Source organism: Pelecanus crispus, chromosome 6 (assembly GCF_030463565.1).
Source record: "Pelecanus crispus isolate bPelCri1 chromosome 6, bPelCri1.pri, whole genome shotgun sequence".
NCBI classification, from domain to species: domain Eukaryota; kingdom Metazoa; phylum Chordata; class Aves; order Pelecaniformes; family Pelecanidae; genus Pelecanus; species Pelecanus crispus.
Window position 1 is genome coordinate 65,786,484 of NC_134648.1, and position 18,801 is coordinate 65,805,284.

At 43.4% G+C, this 18,801-nt stretch overlaps 1 protein-coding gene across 3 annotated transcripts in view; it reads right to left on the reverse strand.

The window, feature by feature from the left end:
* Positions 1 to 4,903: 4,903 nt before the first annotated feature.
* RTN1 (reticulon 1) overlaps positions 4,904 to 18,801 on the reverse strand; it is a 118,804-nt gene continuing 104,906 nt past the window's right edge. For all 3 annotated transcript variants that reach the window (XM_075712677.1, XM_075712676.1, XM_075712678.1), the window contains 6 exons: positions 8,811 to 9,018; positions 7,516 to 7,654; positions 6,550 to 6,619; positions 6,114 to 6,160; positions 5,965 to 6,023; positions 4,904 to 4,946 (listed from right to left, as the gene is read on the reverse strand). In XM_075712677.1, the coding sequence (XP_075568792.1) occupies positions 4,904 to 4,946; positions 5,965 to 6,023; positions 6,114 to 6,160; positions 6,550 to 6,619; positions 7,516 to 7,654; positions 8,811 to 9,018 (566 nt within the window). The remainder of the gene's footprint in view (positions 4,947 to 5,964; positions 6,024 to 6,113; positions 6,161 to 6,549; positions 6,620 to 7,515; positions 7,655 to 8,810; positions 9,019 to 18,801) is intronic.

The following is an 18,801-nucleotide window of genomic DNA, read 5'->3' on the forward strand; positions in this document are numbered from 1 at the left end:
GTCCCAAGAGACAGATAAAGCTGGGGGTAGGTGTTGAATTTTAACTCCTGGCTGCAAACTACATGTGCTAAAACAAACATACTCCATTTGATCAAAAGCAACATATGTCACTTTGAGCCATTGTTTTTTTCATTGAGAAAAAATGTCCATATCTAGCTGCAGGTGACATTTAAAAGACACTCTAGTATTTAAAAAAAAAAAAAAAATATATAAACCTTAAATGAAAATAAGGATATTTGAGACTTCTCACAAGAATTAACTAGTCCACAGTCATACCAATGTTTCTACTAACTCCTCATTTTGGGCTGTACATTTATACAGTCAAACAGAACTGCAGCCTGACCTAAGACAGATGTCACCATGTCCATGTGTAACTGAGATGAAGGCAAATTGAATGAATCTAAGGAAAGGTTTCAATTCAAAAAGTTCAGGTAAGCATTTAAGGATCTAGTTCTTTGTGGAAAAAAAAAGTTCTGCATAAAAACTCTTGTGACAGAAAAAGAGAAATTGTAATTTGGCTGAAAATGTTTTGATGTTCACATTTTTATAAGAAAAAAAAAAACAAAACCAAAAAGATTTTCCATGGGTATGTTCCATCAATAGGCAAATCATTCAGCACCTAACCCACTGTTTTGAAGCACTTTAGATAATCATAGAAAGCTTTGGGTTGGAAGGGACCTTTAGAGGTCACCTAGCCCAACCCACCGGCAGCAAGCAGGGACATCTTGAACTAGATCAGGATGATCTGACCTTGAAGGTTTCCAGGGATGGGGCCTCCACTACCTGTCTGGGCAACCCGTTCTAGTGCCTCACCACCCTCACTGGAAAAAATGTCTTCCCTATATCCAGTCTAAATCTACCCTCCTTCAGTTTAAAACCATTACTCCGTGCCCTGTCACAACAGGCCTTGCTGAAAAGATAGTCCCCATCTTTCCTATGGGCCCCCTTTCAGCACTGAAAGGCCGCACTAAGGTCTCCTCACAGCCTCCTCTTCTCCAGGCTGAACAACCACAACTCTCAGCCTGGCCTCGTAGGAGAGGGGCTCCAGCCCTCAGATCATTTTTGTGGCCCTCCTCTGGACCTGCTCCAACAGTTCGATGTCCTTCTTGGGCTGAGGGCTCCAGAGCTGGACGCAGCACTACAGCTGACATCTCACCAGAGCAGGGTAGAGTGGCAGAATCACCTCCCATCTCCCCAGTTTAGAGAGGAGGATGTTGGGGGGGACCATGTCAAAGGCTTTACAGAAGTCCAGATAGATGACATCCATTGCTTTTCCCTTGTCCACTGATGCAGTCACTCCTTCATAGAAAGTGCCTAGCTTAATCAGGCAGGACTTGCCCTTGGTGAAGCCGTGCTGGCTGTCTCGAATCACCTCCCTGCCCTCCATATGCTTTAGCATAGCTTCTAGGAGGATCTGGTCCATGACCTTCCCAGGCACACAGGTGAGGCTGACAGGTGGGTAGTTGCCAGGGTCCTCCTTTCTTCCCTGTTTACAAATGGACACAATGTTTCCCTTCTTCCAAGCACCAGGGACTTCACCTGACTACCATGACTTTTCATGTATTAGGGAGAGTGGCTTGGCAACTACATCAGCCAATTCCCTCAGGACTCTGGGATGCCTCTCATCAGGTCCCATAGACTTGTGTACATTCAGGTTCCTCTGGTGGTCTCAAGCCTGATCTTCCCTTACGGTGGGAGGGGCTTTACCCCCCTGGTCTCCATCTTGCCATCCATCGACTTGGAAGGGGTGAGGAGAGAGGTTGCCAGTGAAAACTGAGCCAAAAAAGTTGTTGAGTACCTCAGCCTTCTCCTTGTCTGTTGATACTAGGTCACCATTCTTGTTCATCGGGGGGCGTACACTTTCTTTAACCTTTCTTTTCTGGTTGACATACCTGTAGAAGCCCTTGTTATTCTTTGCATCCCTTGCCAAATTCGGCTCCAGCCACGTCTTGGCCTTCCTGACCCCATCCCTACACAACCAGGCAGCTTCCCTGTACTCATCCAAGGATACCTGTCCCTGCTTCCACTGTCTGTGCAGTTCCCTCTTGCTCTTTCGTTTGACCAGTATGTGTCTCGACTCAGCCATACTGGTCTCTTCCCTTCCTTGCCTGATTTCTTATACCTGGGGACTGAGAGCTCTTGCGCTCTATGGAAGGTGTCCTTAAGGATCTGCCAGCTCTGTTCCATTCCCCTGTCCCTGAGGACAATTTCCTGGGCGGCCTTTCTGACTAACTCCTTGAAGAGCTGGAAGTTTGCTTTCCTAAAATTCAGGGTCCTGACTACACCCCTCGCTTTTCCCATATCCCTCAGGAGTGTGAACTCCACCAAGTGCGATCACTGCAGCCCAGGCTGTCTCTAGGCTTGACGTCGCTGGTGAGCTCACTTGCACTGGTGACCATCAGGTCCAGTATTTCATCCCCTCGGGTAGGGGTGTCTATTACCTGGCCTAGGAAGATATCCTCAATGCATTCTAGGAATCTCCTGCATTGCCTACAGCTCACTGTGTTACTTTTCCAGCAGCAGGTGTCAGGGTGGTTGAAGTCCCCCAGTAGGCCGAGAGTCTGCCAGCACGAAGCCTCCTGGAGCTGGAGGAAGAAGGCTTCGTCAGGAGGCTCCCCTTGATCTGCTGTGCCTGTAGTAGACACCAAGCACAAGATTCCCTTTGTTGCCTCTTTCTCTGATTCTTACCCATAAGCTTTCCACCTGCTCATGGCTATTCTTCAGGGACAGCTCTTCACACTGTGTCAACTGACTTCTAGTCCTGCCCAAGGCTCAGGGTTTTGCAGAAATATTAGCTGGAAAGGACCCCTGAGTCAACTTTCTACATGAGGCAGGACTCTCCCCAGTGCTAAATCAGGCTGGCCACAGCTTTGTCTTGCTGCATCTTGAAAACCTCCAAGGAAGGAGGTTCTGGTACCTCCCTGTGTAGCCTGCTCCAGTGCTATGCTAATCTCCTAGCGAAAAAGTTTCTCCTAATGCCCAACATCAACCTCCAAAGCTGGATTTATGTTGTTGCTCCCTGTTATGACATCTGCCACTATTGGGAAGAGTTGGGCTCTATCATCTTGTAAGTTCCCATCAAATTCTTACAGGCTGCTATGAAATCACTCCTTAGTTCTCTCCTTGCCAGGCTAAACAAACCCCATTTCCTCAGCATCTCCTTGTGGGTCTCTTCCTCTCTGTACCTCACCATTTCGTAACCTTCCATTGGATACCTGTTGTTCAGCCAACTTTTGCAAAGCCACGGATACAAACTGCTGAGATGTATGGATCTACCTTCCGGTCCAGCCATTCTGCTTCATTAATTCTCAAGCATCAAGAACTATGCTTAGACCCTCACTGTGCCCTTAGGGATCCCACAAAAGCTTTGGTACAGGCAGCACATTAAGAACTAGAGCAGACTGCATCAAAAATTTCATCCAGGTCTTCCATCCGTTCCATGGTGGTTTGAAACACTCAAGATCATGCTGCTTCCAGATATTTTCTTTCCGTAACAGGGTGGTGTTCTAACTCCCACTGTGTTCATTAACAATATTATTAACTCTAAAGGACAGAGGCCTTTCGCCTCGCTGACTTCCCTGAAATGGCAGCTACACCAGGTTTTAAACTGCCACCCTCACTCCTGTCCCCACCCACGCTGTTTCTCTTGTCTGACAGCTCTCAAACACTTAATGCAAATTTTTAAAAACCTTAATCTTTGAACAAAAGCAAATGTTTATTCCAGTTCCCAGCCTCTGGGTTCAGTATTGATCCCACAGTTTAAAGCAGATTTCAAAGAACGTGTTTGGATAAGAGAGTAACGTGATAAGGAAATTGAAAAGTCCTCTGCATTGTGCTGACCCCTCCCATAGTGTGCTGCTTATGATTTGCACAACGTGCAAATGGAGGAGGAGACAATTACTGTTATTTGCTAACACCACCACCAAAAAAACCCAAACTATGTGCTAAGATCTTTCTTTTATTTCCGTACTCATCAAGACATGAAACTGACAGGTGAGCTATGTGCACCAGATGATCTTGTCAGACTGCACCATTTTGCAAGGGCAAAGTGTGTGCAGATCTCAAGGTGGGAGAGAGAGAACGCTTCTTTTTGCACAGCATGTGTCCAGTTTGCATATATGTCAAGACAATCCCAGTGGCAACAAGAGGGAGAACTTTTTACATTTAGTAACATTTATTTCTGCATTCGGTATCAAGTACGTAAATGCAAATATTCAGAATCCATAACTAAGTCCATTAGGAACTACAGAGAATGTAATACAAATTGTAATAAATTTAACATGCTGGAACTTTCCAGTTACCATACATGTAAATCAGCCTGTCAATCCCTTACGACAAAAGTACTGGGTTTTGTTTTCATTTTTTTGAGTTATACAAAACCAATTACCATAAGTACCGATTACTGTTTATTTGTGCTGGAAAACACTAAAACATCAGTCTACAATTCTATATAGTTAATAAAGATGAATCCAACCAGCAACCCAGTGACGTAGAAGCAATTTTAACTATTGCATCAGTGCGCTAAGCAGGAAAGCCCCTAGCCACATGTAACATTAAAAGTTATAGAAGCAATGCCAATAGAAGAAGGAAAAACACTAAAAAAATAAAATAAAAAAGGTCAATATTATTCAGGCTCTCACCATCATGCACTTTATAAGCAACACAAAAAAACACATCTAGTACACTTTTCTCTTTACTATACTTTAGTGCTTGACACAAGTGGTTGATTCTAAGTGCAGAAGCAGCAGGGGAAAAGCTCTGCTTCCAAATTTTATGTTTCTAAGATTATGGTGTCGAGAAAAAAAAGAACGATAGATTTGCAGTAAAGTGTAAGAACAGAGTTGTTTCACTCCAGATTCCCCCATTATTCACTACTGTAGTCGATGAATTCTTGATATCTGCTTTATTCTGCCTTTCTCTTGGCACCTGGGATTTTAGCTTGAATCCTAGAAACAAAGAAGAAAAAAAGGAGGATTATATGGTCAGGCAGCTATTCCATCCTAGCACATCCCCACTTGGAGTCTTATACAGGGGTGATCTCTTTAGCTTGCGTTCAGTGTGTTGTTGCAACAGGTGGACCAGAGTCTAATAAGAAAAAGGAGTGATGCCCATCTATGTGTTCTTACAGGCCCCTACTTGTAAATAGCCCAGGTTTTGGTGGTTCATGTACCATGGGATATGCTCAGTGATATTTTCCCCCCCTTCATTACTCCATCATGGTCTATCGTCTATTGGAAGCCAGGAATGAAGTTTAAACAAAGTATTTTCAGTACTGACTTCTAATCCTGCCCAAGGCTCAGGGTTGTATGGATCTACCTTCCGGTCCAGCCATTCTGCTTCATTAATTCTCAAGCATCAAGAACTATGCTTAGACCCTCACTGTGCCCTTAGGGATCCCACAAAAGCTTTGATACAGGTAGCATATTAGGAACTAGAGCAGACTGCATCAAAAATTTCATCCAGGTCTTCCATCCGTTCCATGGTGGTTTGAAACACTCAAGATCATGCTGCTTCCAGATATTTTCTTTCTGTAACAGGGTGGTGTTCTGACTCCCATTTTGTTCATTAATATTATTAATTCTAAAGGACAGAGGCCCTGAATGCAAAAACCCAGGCTTGAGGTGGTCAGTGGGGAAGGGAGTTAACACATTCCTTCTGGTTTGTCTTGGTCAGATGAAAGTATGGACATCAGTCCCTGGTTGGGCTACTTTGTCCACAGCTCCCCCAAACGGCAGGAGAGGGGAGAGAAGGACGTAGGGTCACAGCTCTGCCTCAGCCTACACTCAGCTGAGAAGGCCTGTGTTCCTCCAGGGATCTGCCCTCCCACACGTTCCTGAATGCCAGAAGCTGGGAAGGACATCATTCATAGGGCACGTTGTCCCCAGGACCACCCAGCTCTTAGCCACCCACAGCGCACTGCAACCTCACAGCAAGACTTCTGGTCAAGTCTGCCGCTGAACTCACTTTGCCACAACAGTGTTTATGTGGGTCCGCACCAGTCCCAAGTATTGATCAATCTGTGCCTGCAAAGAACAAAAGGAGACCAAGTCAATCAGCCATCAACAAGGCAGAACCACCCAGACAGCTGAACTACACTGCGCAGACAGACTTACCTGGTACTTGTCATATACAACGGGCAGAGTAAACATAGACACCACAGCTGAGGAGAAAAAGAGCACACTGTTATATTCCTGCCGATCAGATTCCTCCAGAGAAGAGACCTACTTCAAACAGCGACAAACACATATCATGCCACTCGGTCACCTGATCCACCAGGGATCTTTGTATTAAAAATGAACTTTGCTCAAACCTCCCAAATATGGAATTTCCCACTGCTCTGGGACTAGTAGCTGCAAAACTATGAAACACAAATTAGTTCTAGCAGGAGGGACAATGTAATGGGAATAATTAATATTTACTGGGAAGGGAAATAAAAGTTGATGGTTTAAATGTGGGGAAGGCACAACAAGGATAGGCTGTTTTGTCTGAGTAGAAATCACGAGGGAGTTAAAGTTAAAAATAGTTTTTAAAAGAAATGTTGATTTTTACCCATTATCAGAAGAGTCAAGCCATTGAAGAGGGCTCCCACGTAAGTCAGCAGCCACATTAGTACTGCAAACTAAATTAAAGACGGATCATTACATCACCTCCAGTGTCAGCATAAGAAGAAATTAGTTCACTTAACTAGCTAGTATAATGGCACATTAGCCTTTTTTTAATGTGTAAGGAGACTTGTTAAGTAAGGCACATTAGGAACTAGGTACTTTTACTGGGTGTATAAACCCCATTCTCTGTTTTGCTGTTCATTGGTTCTCACCCTCTTAGCTGAGCTTTCATGTGTATTTAGGGCTTAATTGCATACATTTAGGACTCTGCATTGAGCATGGAATAGGCAGATTTCTGCATCCAGTTTTGATGATGGCAGGGGTCTTGCCACACAGGTTAATCACGGCCCCACAGTGATAATCCCAGTGACTGAAAACTCTTGAGGTTGGGAGATGGGTACGTTTTTCTAAAAATCTTCAGTAATTAGGAGCCTAACCCACATGTGCTCTCTTAATGGTCTTCCCTTTGCTCTGAAGAACACCTACTTGAGTGTAAGGCTGAAAATAAATAATTATCTCAGCAGGGAGGGAAAGAAGACCTTCCTCCATAGCAGGAAATGCCACCATTAGAGGAAATCCAGATTAACAGAGGTATTAGAGGGGAACACACCATTTTGTTGCAAATTCATAAAAAGCATAATGCAGAGATGCTTCTAGAACTGCAGCGGAGCTAAGCTGGTCCTGCAACTTTTATAACTCCTGTATTATAGATCAATACATTCAAATGCAGATTGCCAATCCTCTAAACTGCTGGAAGAAAGCAGTTTGGAAATCAAAAAAGAGAGCAACTTTTATATTCGGGGCTACACAAAACTAGGTTTTATGATGTCACTGTCAACATGGGAAGCAGAACTTTGAAATGTAGACTGATCCTCTAGAGAGGAGTCAAAAATATTTAAAGCAATCCTACTTTTAAAGAGTCCACGAGGTCCTGAACGAGAAAGAGTCTCCTCAGCTCTTTGACTGTGCTGTTGACGTATAGCTGGAGACAGTCTGTGTATTTCTGAATCTGGTCCTGTGAGAGATTCATTTCCATCTCCAAGTAGGCTCTGCCAGAAACATGGGTCCAGTTACAAGCCCAGGCAGGTTCACCTGCCGTTCATGCTCGTGCTTGTCTACCCCATCATTCCCTCCTCCCCAGACCTCATTCCTTTGTGCTGGCACAATATGTCCCCCCTTTCTGCAGGCACAGAGCCACCAGCACACACTGGCTTTGCCTTGCATGAGCCATCTCCCTGGGCAATTGCAGGCTGCACCAGGGCTGTTTGCCTCCCGCCTTGCCCTCTCCCCATGCAGAGCCTGGTCTTGATGGGATCTCTCTCTTTACTCCACCCGAAGGGGAAAGCGAATCGTAGCTGGGGGGGGGGGGTTTCCCCACAAACTTCTGTGCAACACTGCTGCTGCAGAAGGCGACATCTCCTCCAGCTGGCAGCCTCTGGAGGAACAAAAGCTGTTGTCTGGCCACATGTCACATTCGGCAGTGATGCCCCCTTCTCTCTCCTCCACCCCTCTGCCTGCCCTGCACCTCTCTCTGAGCTATGCCATATCATGAGTCGCATCTCAGAACTGATGCAAGTGAAACAGAAGGAGCAGCACCCCGACAAGACGTCTTTTCATTGTGTGTGCTTGCAAACCAGATCGGTTCCATGACCTGGTTTACCAACTTGTTGGCACAGCAGAGGAGAAAGGATCGCTGCTCTTGTAGAGCAAATCACCCAGACCCTGTGGAGGGTGGGGAGGGCACCGGCATTGGCACTAGCACCATCACCTAGGGTAATGGATTGCCACATCACAGCCAAGCAGCGCTGGAGAAAAGATACAAATAGTTTCCCTTTATGCCCAATGGAGTGTGCCTAGAAACAATACTCTTCTTGTTTGCAGAGATACTTTATTAGCATTAGCTCTAATGAAACTCTTTTGCTCTGTTTGCTTACAATTTTCTGGATCTTTTGAATTTCAGGAAAAAAATTCCCATGTCTCAGAGGATGATGGCTTTTGTGTTGTTCTTTTTTCCCACAGGATCTAAGCCAATACAACCTTACAGCTCTTGAGACACTGAACAACAAAAAAAATTATTTCCCCTGTTACAAGCAAGAAAATAATTTTATCCAGTACAAAAGCAGCAACTAAAGAAACATGGATTGCCACTGGGAATGGATCCTTTGCAAGATAAACGGCCCCTGGCCGTGACTGCAAAGCACTCACTTGAAGGGGTGGCCCTCATCCGTCTTCTGCACGGCCTGTAGGACTGATTTGTAGATTCTGAAGCTAATGGTGGCCGAGAGGCCAGCAAGGGCCAGGTAGGCCACGACACTGACGACGCTGAACTGGGTCAGGGAGAAGAGCAGCAACAGGAGGCTGCCGAACACGATCCCTGTCTGCTTGATGTCACGCCAGTACAACAGGTCGATAGCTGGGGAGAGAAGATCAACATGTTAAAGGCAGGAGCTGGAAGGGCATTGGGGTCGGCCACCAAGGCCACTGTGATGCTTAGAGTCCTTGCAGGAGGGTAAAGGGAGGAGTGATGCTCCTGCTCACATCAGCATTGACAGGAACTCCTCAGCAGAAGCAGTGAAGTGACTTCAGCAATGCACTGAACAAATGACAACCGATGACCTACTGGAACTCCTTGTATTTCATGTGTCTATGTCTGGGTTAGATAAGATGGATGAATATCTCCAACTGCAGCACGGTGGGTCTCTTGCAGCAGCAAGGAAAAGGTAAACTTTGGTTTGTGTTGTTGCTAGGGTTGTATTGCAAGTTTTCACCCTAGCTTGCATTTACTTACTCTGGAAACCCTGGGGTGTTTTTTTGTCACAAGTCCAAATGCCAAATGCTTGATCAAAGCATTTTCATGTTTGGGTTGTTAAGAAATGAATGAGAAAGTTTGGGGTTAGCCACAATAAACCACTTACCCATGCAAAGTTTTGACAATATGATTTTCTTATTTCCTAAATTTTGAGAAACAAAAAGACTCCTGGTTTTACCACTGCTTAATAGTTACATGGGTACAAAACCATTTTTCAGATGGGACCTTAATATATAGAATAAATCCCTTTTGCTACTGAAAATCCAACCACCTCAGAAATATTAGAAAGAAACTTTCTACTTGTTAGATAACTTTCCTTGTCTAGATCCATGGGAGGTGTTAATTAGAAGAAAGCAACTGCAGAAACCCATTTTCAACCAGTATATTTTTACAATCGTAATGGAGTTAATTTTTACAGTGTTTTTCACCCAGTTTGTACAGTTTATTCCAATGCCTCCAGCAAACAATCTTAGCATCTGGAATAGTCACTATAAAAGCAAAATTTTGTGAACCAATTGCTGAATATCCAGTCCACAAAGGTGAAATTAATTTCTTTACACCGATAACCTGTTTCCAAGAGGACTCTTCATCCAGCCAAAGAACATGTTCATGACAATCTAAACAAAACAGCTTTAATTGCACACACTGCACGAGTCCTCATGAACAGCTTGAACACACCACCAGCCAAACAGATTTCATAGATGGCACTTGTCAAATCATTCTGAACAAAGAGTAAATTCAGGAAAACTGCAATCTGTCAAAAAAAAAAATCACAAATACAAAAAGAAACAAAATTAATCCAGCCTAGTAGTTCTTATAATCTAATCTCCAAGAACTGTGAGTCACCACAGCATGTTTGTCTTGAGTCAATGAGCTATATTACTCATTACTATTACACATATTAGCATTGCTTTTCAAAGTGATGGGCTTGAATGCAAAAATTGCTATTGTATTACTGATCCCTTTTCTCTTCGTGCAACATTCACATCCTACTACATTCTCCATGAATATACACAATATAATAACTCTTTCATATTTTTAAGTGTCAGCATTCAGCACTGGACCTGTGATCATGAGCACACCTGAATAGATCTATGGACTGCATGAAAGCCAAGGGATGGGGATCTTGGTGGTGCATGCTGGGGTCCTGGGTGCTGAATTTACAAAGCAGGACCAGGCCAGAGTCTTTCCAGATATTTATGCCCAGGTATCCTTCCTGCAGAAACCCAGGGGCATGGATTAGGGAATGCTCCAAAATGCAGTTACAACATAGTCAGAGCATGCACCTATGTTGGGGAGTTTAGCAGAAGACCCAGCTGTACTGATGTAGGCAGCTGGAGCTCCACTGATTGCTCACAGTTTTAAGGTGCTGGAGTATGCAACTTGCAAACCACCCTTACCAAGTGGCATCCAGACCATAAGTGTGCAGGCTTTACCATTTTTCATACTCTTTTTCAGTCAAGGCACTGCAAAAATTCTGCAGCACAGCACAGCAACTGGTATGCTTTCACCAGCAAGCATTTGGACAGGAGGTATTATTTTTTATGCTAAAAAATTCCTGTCAAGGGCCCGTATTGGAAATTTATGCAAATCTCACTTTCTGAGATACTAAATTTTCTATCACACAATACCTTCATGTTAAATGAAATGAACACAGGTGAGCTAGCTCAGGACGCTGTATGTGGAACATTATCTGCTGATGAAAGAAAAATGCCACGCACTAGCAGAAAATACTGCCTGGGGACATAGGCAGTAGACAGGCAAACAAATGAGAGCTAAGCCAAAAAATACAAAAGCCCTCTTCAGTAGAGTGCCCCAAGTTAATGCCAATGGACGATAAGACCCAAAATGAGCAACTAAACCCTCTCTCTCTTTCTTTCTAGGATCTTCTGCCTCATATTCCTGCAGACTGGAAGTGGGCTGTATTGTCACACAGAGAGATGCCAAACTGCACTTTCTCATTCCCCTCAACAAGGAAGATGCTGAATGACTTAAGACAGACTTGACCAGGTGTGTGTATATCCTGAAGCCTGCCCCTTTCTGCCATGAAATGATTGGGATATTTACAAAGCTGTATCAGGTAAGGAAAGACTTGCCACAACTCAGAGCACAACGGACAGAGGCCAAATGACACAGTCCTGGGGATATGTGCATGTGCGAGAGAGGAGATGAAAAGGCAGCTGGCCTGTTTCACCAGCCAAATGAGACTTGGGAGAAAGAGATTCTGTGTCTTTTATACCTGAGGCAAATATTCCCAGGTGCGTGGAAAAAATATGTGCCAACTGCTGGGTGGAAAATCTCAGCACAGACAAGGGAGATATGAGTTGAATGATTTTTATGTGGGTGTCCCAATGCACAGGTCCAGCCTGGGGACACGCACAAGCCCCTACCCACAGCCTGCAGTAGGTCAGTTAGGATTTTCAAGGGCAGGAACCAAATCTGCCTTCTCGTCTCCCTCGCAGGGACAGGGAGCTGCGGCACTGCTGCTGTGTCCAGCTGTTCGGGCGGGATTTGCCGCCTCCACAGCCATTCCTACTCCTCTCCCTTAGGGAGAAGGGAGTGAGCCAAACCGCATTGCAAAAAGGGAGTGCAGGAGGTATTGAACCTCACAGCTCCTTGGGCATGGAAGGGGGAGAAGCAGTGTTCAGTGCTAGAAATCAGTGGAGACTTGTGGGGTCCAGACATGGACCATAGACTTCCCTGGAGAAAGCAACTTTTTGCAAACAGGCCTCAGGGGTTTGAGCTGTATCAGTTCCCCTGGCATTTAAATGCTGCTGAAAATACCTGAGCTACATGTCAGAGCCATGTTTGATCCTTCACCTGCAGCTTCAGTCACATCAAAGGCTTTTTACATTATTTTTGTCCTACATTCCTTACATAAACAAACCTCCCTTAAAAGCAGTCAGAGAACTAAGCTCATAGAGACAAATAATCAGCAGGATAATATCACCTCTTTTTAATTATCTAAAAAAGTCTAATAGGAAGCGCTGCAACTTTCCTCTGGAGATAACCAGCTTGTTAGGAGATGGCCCCTTTCTTTCCTGTATACCTATGGCTGCTGCCACCCTGCCAAGCTGTTACTGGAGACCTTCATCGTTCACAATCAGTATTGATTTATGGCTCAGCAAAGGACAATCAGCAAAGGTGGTGCCGTCCTTCACTTCCAGCACTCCGAGAAATTGCTTTGGAAGTTGAACTGTGCCATCAGCCATGTGTTAAATGACCTGCTGTTAATCCTGTATGTCGGGTACATACACAGGACCTGATCCCAGGTGAGATGAGCATCCTCCTCTCCTCCTGATGTGTGCAGGAGATGGGGGCAATCAGTGTCCACAACCTTGTAGACCATGATAACACTCTTCTGCAGTTTGAATATGCAGTTAACCCCCAGAATAGATGGATTCATGTCTCCATTTCACTGCAGGCAGAATACCATCATTGAGGTGAACGTAGTAATCCCTGGACCTGCTCATAGCCCTGGACTAGTACAAGGCCTATGCTATCTGGCTTAAAAAAACCCAGGACATCTGTTCATTGCATGACAGCCAATTTGGTAAGTACAAGATAAAACTTTGCTAGGAAGAAGGGAAGGGCCCTCTTTTACTCAAAATCTTTTTAAGCCACAGGCAGGAGTCAGGCTTCAATGAACTCAGTGGTTGCAGAGCGCAAGCAGTTTCGTACCTGACTCAAATTCAGGCACCTCTGAGCCAAGTAAACAAACTGATTTCTAGAATACCAAAATACTGGGGAGAAATTCTCAATTCTCTTGCTGAATTTGGAAATTATACTTGAGGAAGAACTATAGGTTGTTTCCTTTCCAAGCAATGAAGCATTTCTAGGTAGTGTTTTAACCATTCTTCCTGTTTTGGTATTTTTTTTAAATATATGGTCCCACTGTTGCAGTGATACAGACAGCTTTGTAAAATTTATCAGTGGAATTGTAGATTTCAATGGAAAAACAATAGTAGCTTTTCTGTTTCCTAATGAAATATAAGCTTTTTTTCTGCAAAACCAGCCTCAAAATCAGGACTTCTGATGTGAAATAGTAACTTCTTTCCCAGCAGATATTTCAAGACAGGGCTTCACTAGAACTTAAAACACTTCCACAGCTGTGAAGGACTTCAAGCTCTTCAACACGTAACAGAAAATTTCTAGTGGCTTTTACATGAAAGGTCCTCCGCAAGGCTATCTCCTCTCCTAGAGACATGCCTTTTCAATTGCCGTCATGCTACCTGTGCAATTCCAGCAAGACCTTCTCTGCATATGTTGCTGTCAGACTCCTGTCAAAGATGAGGGTGGTAAATATGGTACCGACATATAAAGGGCACACACGAGCAAAGGTTAAGTCATAAACTGGGATGATTTCACAACTGCAGCAGGACACTTAAGCCAAGAAATACGTTGATTTCTAGTTCCAGACTTCAAGGAATTTATTGCTGCCCTGTATCAGAAATAAATAGCTACTGCATTGACCACCAAATGGGGAAAGTCAAATCCCTGCCCAGCCTTATGGTGAGAGTAGCTGGGCAACGCAGCACCAGCTTACAAGAGCTACCAGGATATTAGGTCTGAGTAAGCGGGGGTAATGCTGTCTAGGAGGATATGTTCCCTCCTTCCTTTGACTACAACTCACAGTCTGAACATGGATAAAGCAAATACACGTTCAACATGAATGAAAATGTACATGTCTCATAAATCAGCTGCTTCCTGACAAGTTTATTAGAGTAAAAGCTAAGAAGTGAATTCCAGGAGACTTTCCCCCTTCTATTTACTTAGGCCAGAAGAAAACTTTTGGTTTGTTTGCACTCATTTCTATTAACCTATCCATCACAACCTGCGTCTAATCTGGTTAATCCTTTCCCCTGCATACAAAATTATGTCACAGCAAAGAGGATTCATAGAGGGAGACATGGACCAGTCTGCCTTTATAGCATCTTCCTAACTCCCAGGAAACAAGAGGAGGCATGAAGCCCCATGTGCATTTGCAAGAGCTGACGAGCCTTTAAAATTTTGTCACAAGTCTAATGATGGCCTCACTGGTGCCTGGTTGTCTCTGCTGAGCCCGGAATATCTTTCTGGGGATCACAAAGATTGGCAGTTAGTAATAAATGATGAGGACATTCTTTTCTTCCCAAAGAGAATGGACAAAATTTTGAGTTCATATGATCTGGAGAGAGCTGCTCTGACTTCAGTAGATCTACTTGTCCATATCAGATGAGCATCCGTAACAGTCTCTTCTTGCCACATAAACACAGCGGAGATCCCAGAGGAAGAACAGAGGATCCAAACCAACTTGTAGCTAAAATGTCCTCCCACCTTCAGACTCCTGCTTGGTTATGTTTTTGAAAAATACTTTTGTAAGAGAAAGAGGGATCTTTCCATCCCTAGTCTCAAAGAAAGCATTTTAAGATGAAAATTAATGAAGATCAACTGAGCACAGACAGGACGATTCACAACTTCCACAGATTCTCCCTCCCTTCCTCTAAAAACCTCTGTTCTCTTTTTATGACTTTGCAAGTTTTTCCTCTACTGCAACAACTGTATGAAAATTGAACATGCATCAAGCAGCATTTACACAGAAGTTAGTACAAACAGTGTGTGCAAACTCTTTGTACTCAGCATTTAAATGAGGCCCATGGGCCTTGATGATTGAATAAAAGGTTTTATGCTCTTCAGCGTACTAATAACACCCTTGGATGTGATCAAGCTGCCCTCCCCACAATGGACGTCCTATTGGGCCACCTCAGAGATAAAATCAATGGGTTGTACAGCTTCATTCCCTATGTAATATTAGTATTAATGAGAAGTGAGAAAAACCTCTGTACACACAGCCTTTAATTCTGTATACAGTGTAATATTATGACTTCATAAATATATATGACTTTATAAGTAATTTCTCAGACCTACTGGCAGTGAAAAGATCAGGAAACCTAATTTAAGAAGGGCTATCTTGTTTATAGCATTGTTCCAACAATATTTGACAACAAATGCAACAAAGCTGTAAGTCTTTGACTAGAAGTAAATATTGCTCACACTCAAAGAAATTCCAGTTTGCAGCTTTAACTGCAGGCTGCAGGACCAGGCTTTCCCTCTTCTCTCCAGTGAAGGATCCAGTGTGGCCATTGCTCCCCACCCCACAACAGATCCAATTGAAATGTAATACAGATGGATACACCATTTAATGAGCAGTCCAGTGCCTTCAAGAGACTGCTGTGATTAACAGCAGAGCCAAGACAGAATATGTGTGCTGTTTCATGAGGCATCTCTCCTTATCCTTTATCTCCAGCCTTGAGGGATCTCTCCATACTTCTTCTACCTCTTGTACACAGTATGTCCATTAAGTTCCTGTCCTCAGTTCAGCTTTATATCTTTATCATTCACCTGCCCCAAGACTCAACTTGAAAGTTCAGACCTTCTTGGTCCCTGAACTCTGATGAGAGGAGACCTGGAGCAGGAATAGGACCAGGGAAAAGGGAAGTCTTGATATAGGATGCCCTCCACATTCTATCCTACTCCATCTGCAAGATCAAGATGTGAGCAAAAAAGTATTGATTGACTAAAGCACCACAGTGGGCTTGGGTAGACAGGATTTGCAATAAAATATCAGCCCTACAACCATGCCGCACACAACTCTATTGTAGTATTATTTAGCATTATTATTATTATTGATGTTATTATTGTTATTGTTATTACCATTTTCACACAAGAGATGCTTTAAGACCAGGATTTAACATAGCAGCAGGAAAAAGCCTCCTCCACGCACCTCCTGCTCATCAAACCATATCACTGTCTGCCTTGGCCAGTTTCAGTGGAGGATATTATTGCTCTCACATTAAGTGAGCAGAAACCAAGGAGACCAGAGTCCCTGAATGCAGACCCTGAATGCACATAACGTTATGGAAATATTAAGGTTTTCCTGAGATGCTCCTGGAAGAAAATAACAGAGCTGGATCCTTCCTAACTCTATTCAGATATTTGAAAATCTGCAAATTTTCAAAATGAATGGCTCAGACCTATGTTATTTGTGAGAATTAAATACAATGTGGAGAGAGTATCCCTTCTGATATCAAAAAAGCCTCACCAAAACTCACTTCCCAGAGACCTAATGAAAGCAAAAGCAGCCCTCCAATGTTGCCTTTGGCTATTGCCCCATCATCACCCTCTTGCTAGAGTTTAAATTACTCCTCAGGGAATACCTTAAAATAATCTTACTTTGGGGGAATTTCCTCCTTGTTCTGGCAATGAAAGAATATTGTCCATCTATTCTTAAAAGGAAAGAAAAAAAAAATACATTCAGACATGGCACAGCAGGTGTACAGAGCACATTTTGGCAGAGCTATGAAATCTCACTGATTTTTTATACCACCTAGGTCAAGGTGTTTGTTGGGATGGTTGGCAGTTGAACAATGTGAAGCTCGTCTAAGAGAGTTTGTCCTTTAACTTTAAGCTCTTGATCTTGCTGTCATATTGCCATCAACAGGAACGTGCTTGAGGAATGATTGATACAATTTCTGCAGCAGTGACCAAAAAAAGAAAGCAAATCTGAAGGTGGAAAGAAATTTGACAAATTTAATTCAAATTTCACAGGAAATCAACTGTGAAATTAGGAAGTCAATTCCTCGTAAGTTAGCGTAGTTTTGTGAAACTCTTAGCTAAATTGGTTACATCAGATGATTACTTGTTTCCAAGATTTTAGCTCTACCAAGGTCCAACATAAACCAACTACTGGGACAGATCTTTAGCTGCTGAAAAGAGGGAGAGCTTATTTGAGGAAGACAAGTGGATCCCAGCTGAGAGTTCAGCCCACAATATTTTCAGGAAAGCAGTGAAGGTACCAACTGGCTGAAGTTATACTCTCATGATAATAGCTGTAATTAGACAGACTTCAGAACTGTCAATAAGATTATAGATTAATAGCATGCATCCATATTATTGCCACTGATCTTCTTTTCAGTCTTAAAGTGAGGAATGTTGCCATGAATAGTTGATGCAGCTTCTCAGCACCATTTGGAAACCAATTGATATATCAGTCAAGCAAGGAAGCTGGTTCTCTGGAAACAGCTGCCAAGAAAATGCTACTCAGTAACTCCAGTCCCAGCGGAGTTCTGTCAGCTAGATGGATTTGATGAAGTCTGCAGTCCTTTTCCACATTAAGTTATAATTATAATATGGATAATATTTAGGATCATTTCTATGAATGGTTCACAGGCCTTTTTCTTTGGATCTTTCAGATTTTCTTTTTTAATAAGTCTTGCAGGAGGTTGAAGTTGCAGGAGCAAGCATGCCACTTATGACCACCCAAGAGCTGGCATGTAGAAGAAATAGTGGAAGAGGGAATACTCTTGGGGACCAGTGTACTGACATCAAATAGCTCCACCAAGTTGGGGTGAAAAGACCTTCGTAATGCAGAGAAACCTCTCCAGCAAGGTGTGGGGATGAGTCCTGCCAAGCTGGGGAAGGCACAGAGACCTGTTCCACCACCTGAACTTGGAGGCACACCTCATCCTGCAGCTTCCCTCTGGGAACTGCGCACTGCGATGCGTCACGTGGCTGGCACTGGCTGTACGCTGTTACACGAAGGCCCACATCGACCAGCACGCCCAGTCGGAGACATTTCTCTGCACGCTTATGCATTATGTATGGCTCCATCCCAGCCTACTTCAAATGCACCACCTTCCAGTGCAAAAGATGACTTGGGTGTGGAAGTCAGCTGCAATTCCCCAAAGCTGCCTATGATAATATTTTGAATGAAGCATGTGCCCAGCAGGGGCGAATTACTCTTCTGCTCCCCTGAGGGGCTGTATCATGATCTACCACTGACATAATCATGCTGTACCTGCAGGATGGATAGGTAAAACATATTGCAGTATTTCTAAACATATGTAGCAGCATCAATTGCTTCATTGCAAGGAAAGTAACATTATGTAGATTCAGTGGGGCAAAGCCAAAGCTTCACCAAATGTCCCTGCAGCTTCTCAAGATCTGCACCCAATTTTACACCAATTATAAGTACTATAAGGGCACACCAATGATACAGCTAGTTGCAGGCTTGACTGTTTATTAATTAAAACTTCGGTTAACCTCAACATTGTTTTTCCATAATTTCAGTAAAAATAGGCTCTGTATTTACTGAGGTTTGTGTCTGCATCTGTTACATTCACAGACATATTCCAGAGTTTTCAGAGAGGAAACATAATTCCATTGATAATGAAATAGGAAAAATTATACAACTCCAGGTTTGCATGAAACTGATATTCTGGGTTGAGACAGAGACTACATGAATAATAGATATTAAAAGAGTCAACGAATCAAGTCTTTAGTCTTCATTCTTCTGAATTTTAAATTCCTTCTGTTTTATCTGGGACTGATCAAAGAATTTTCCTGACA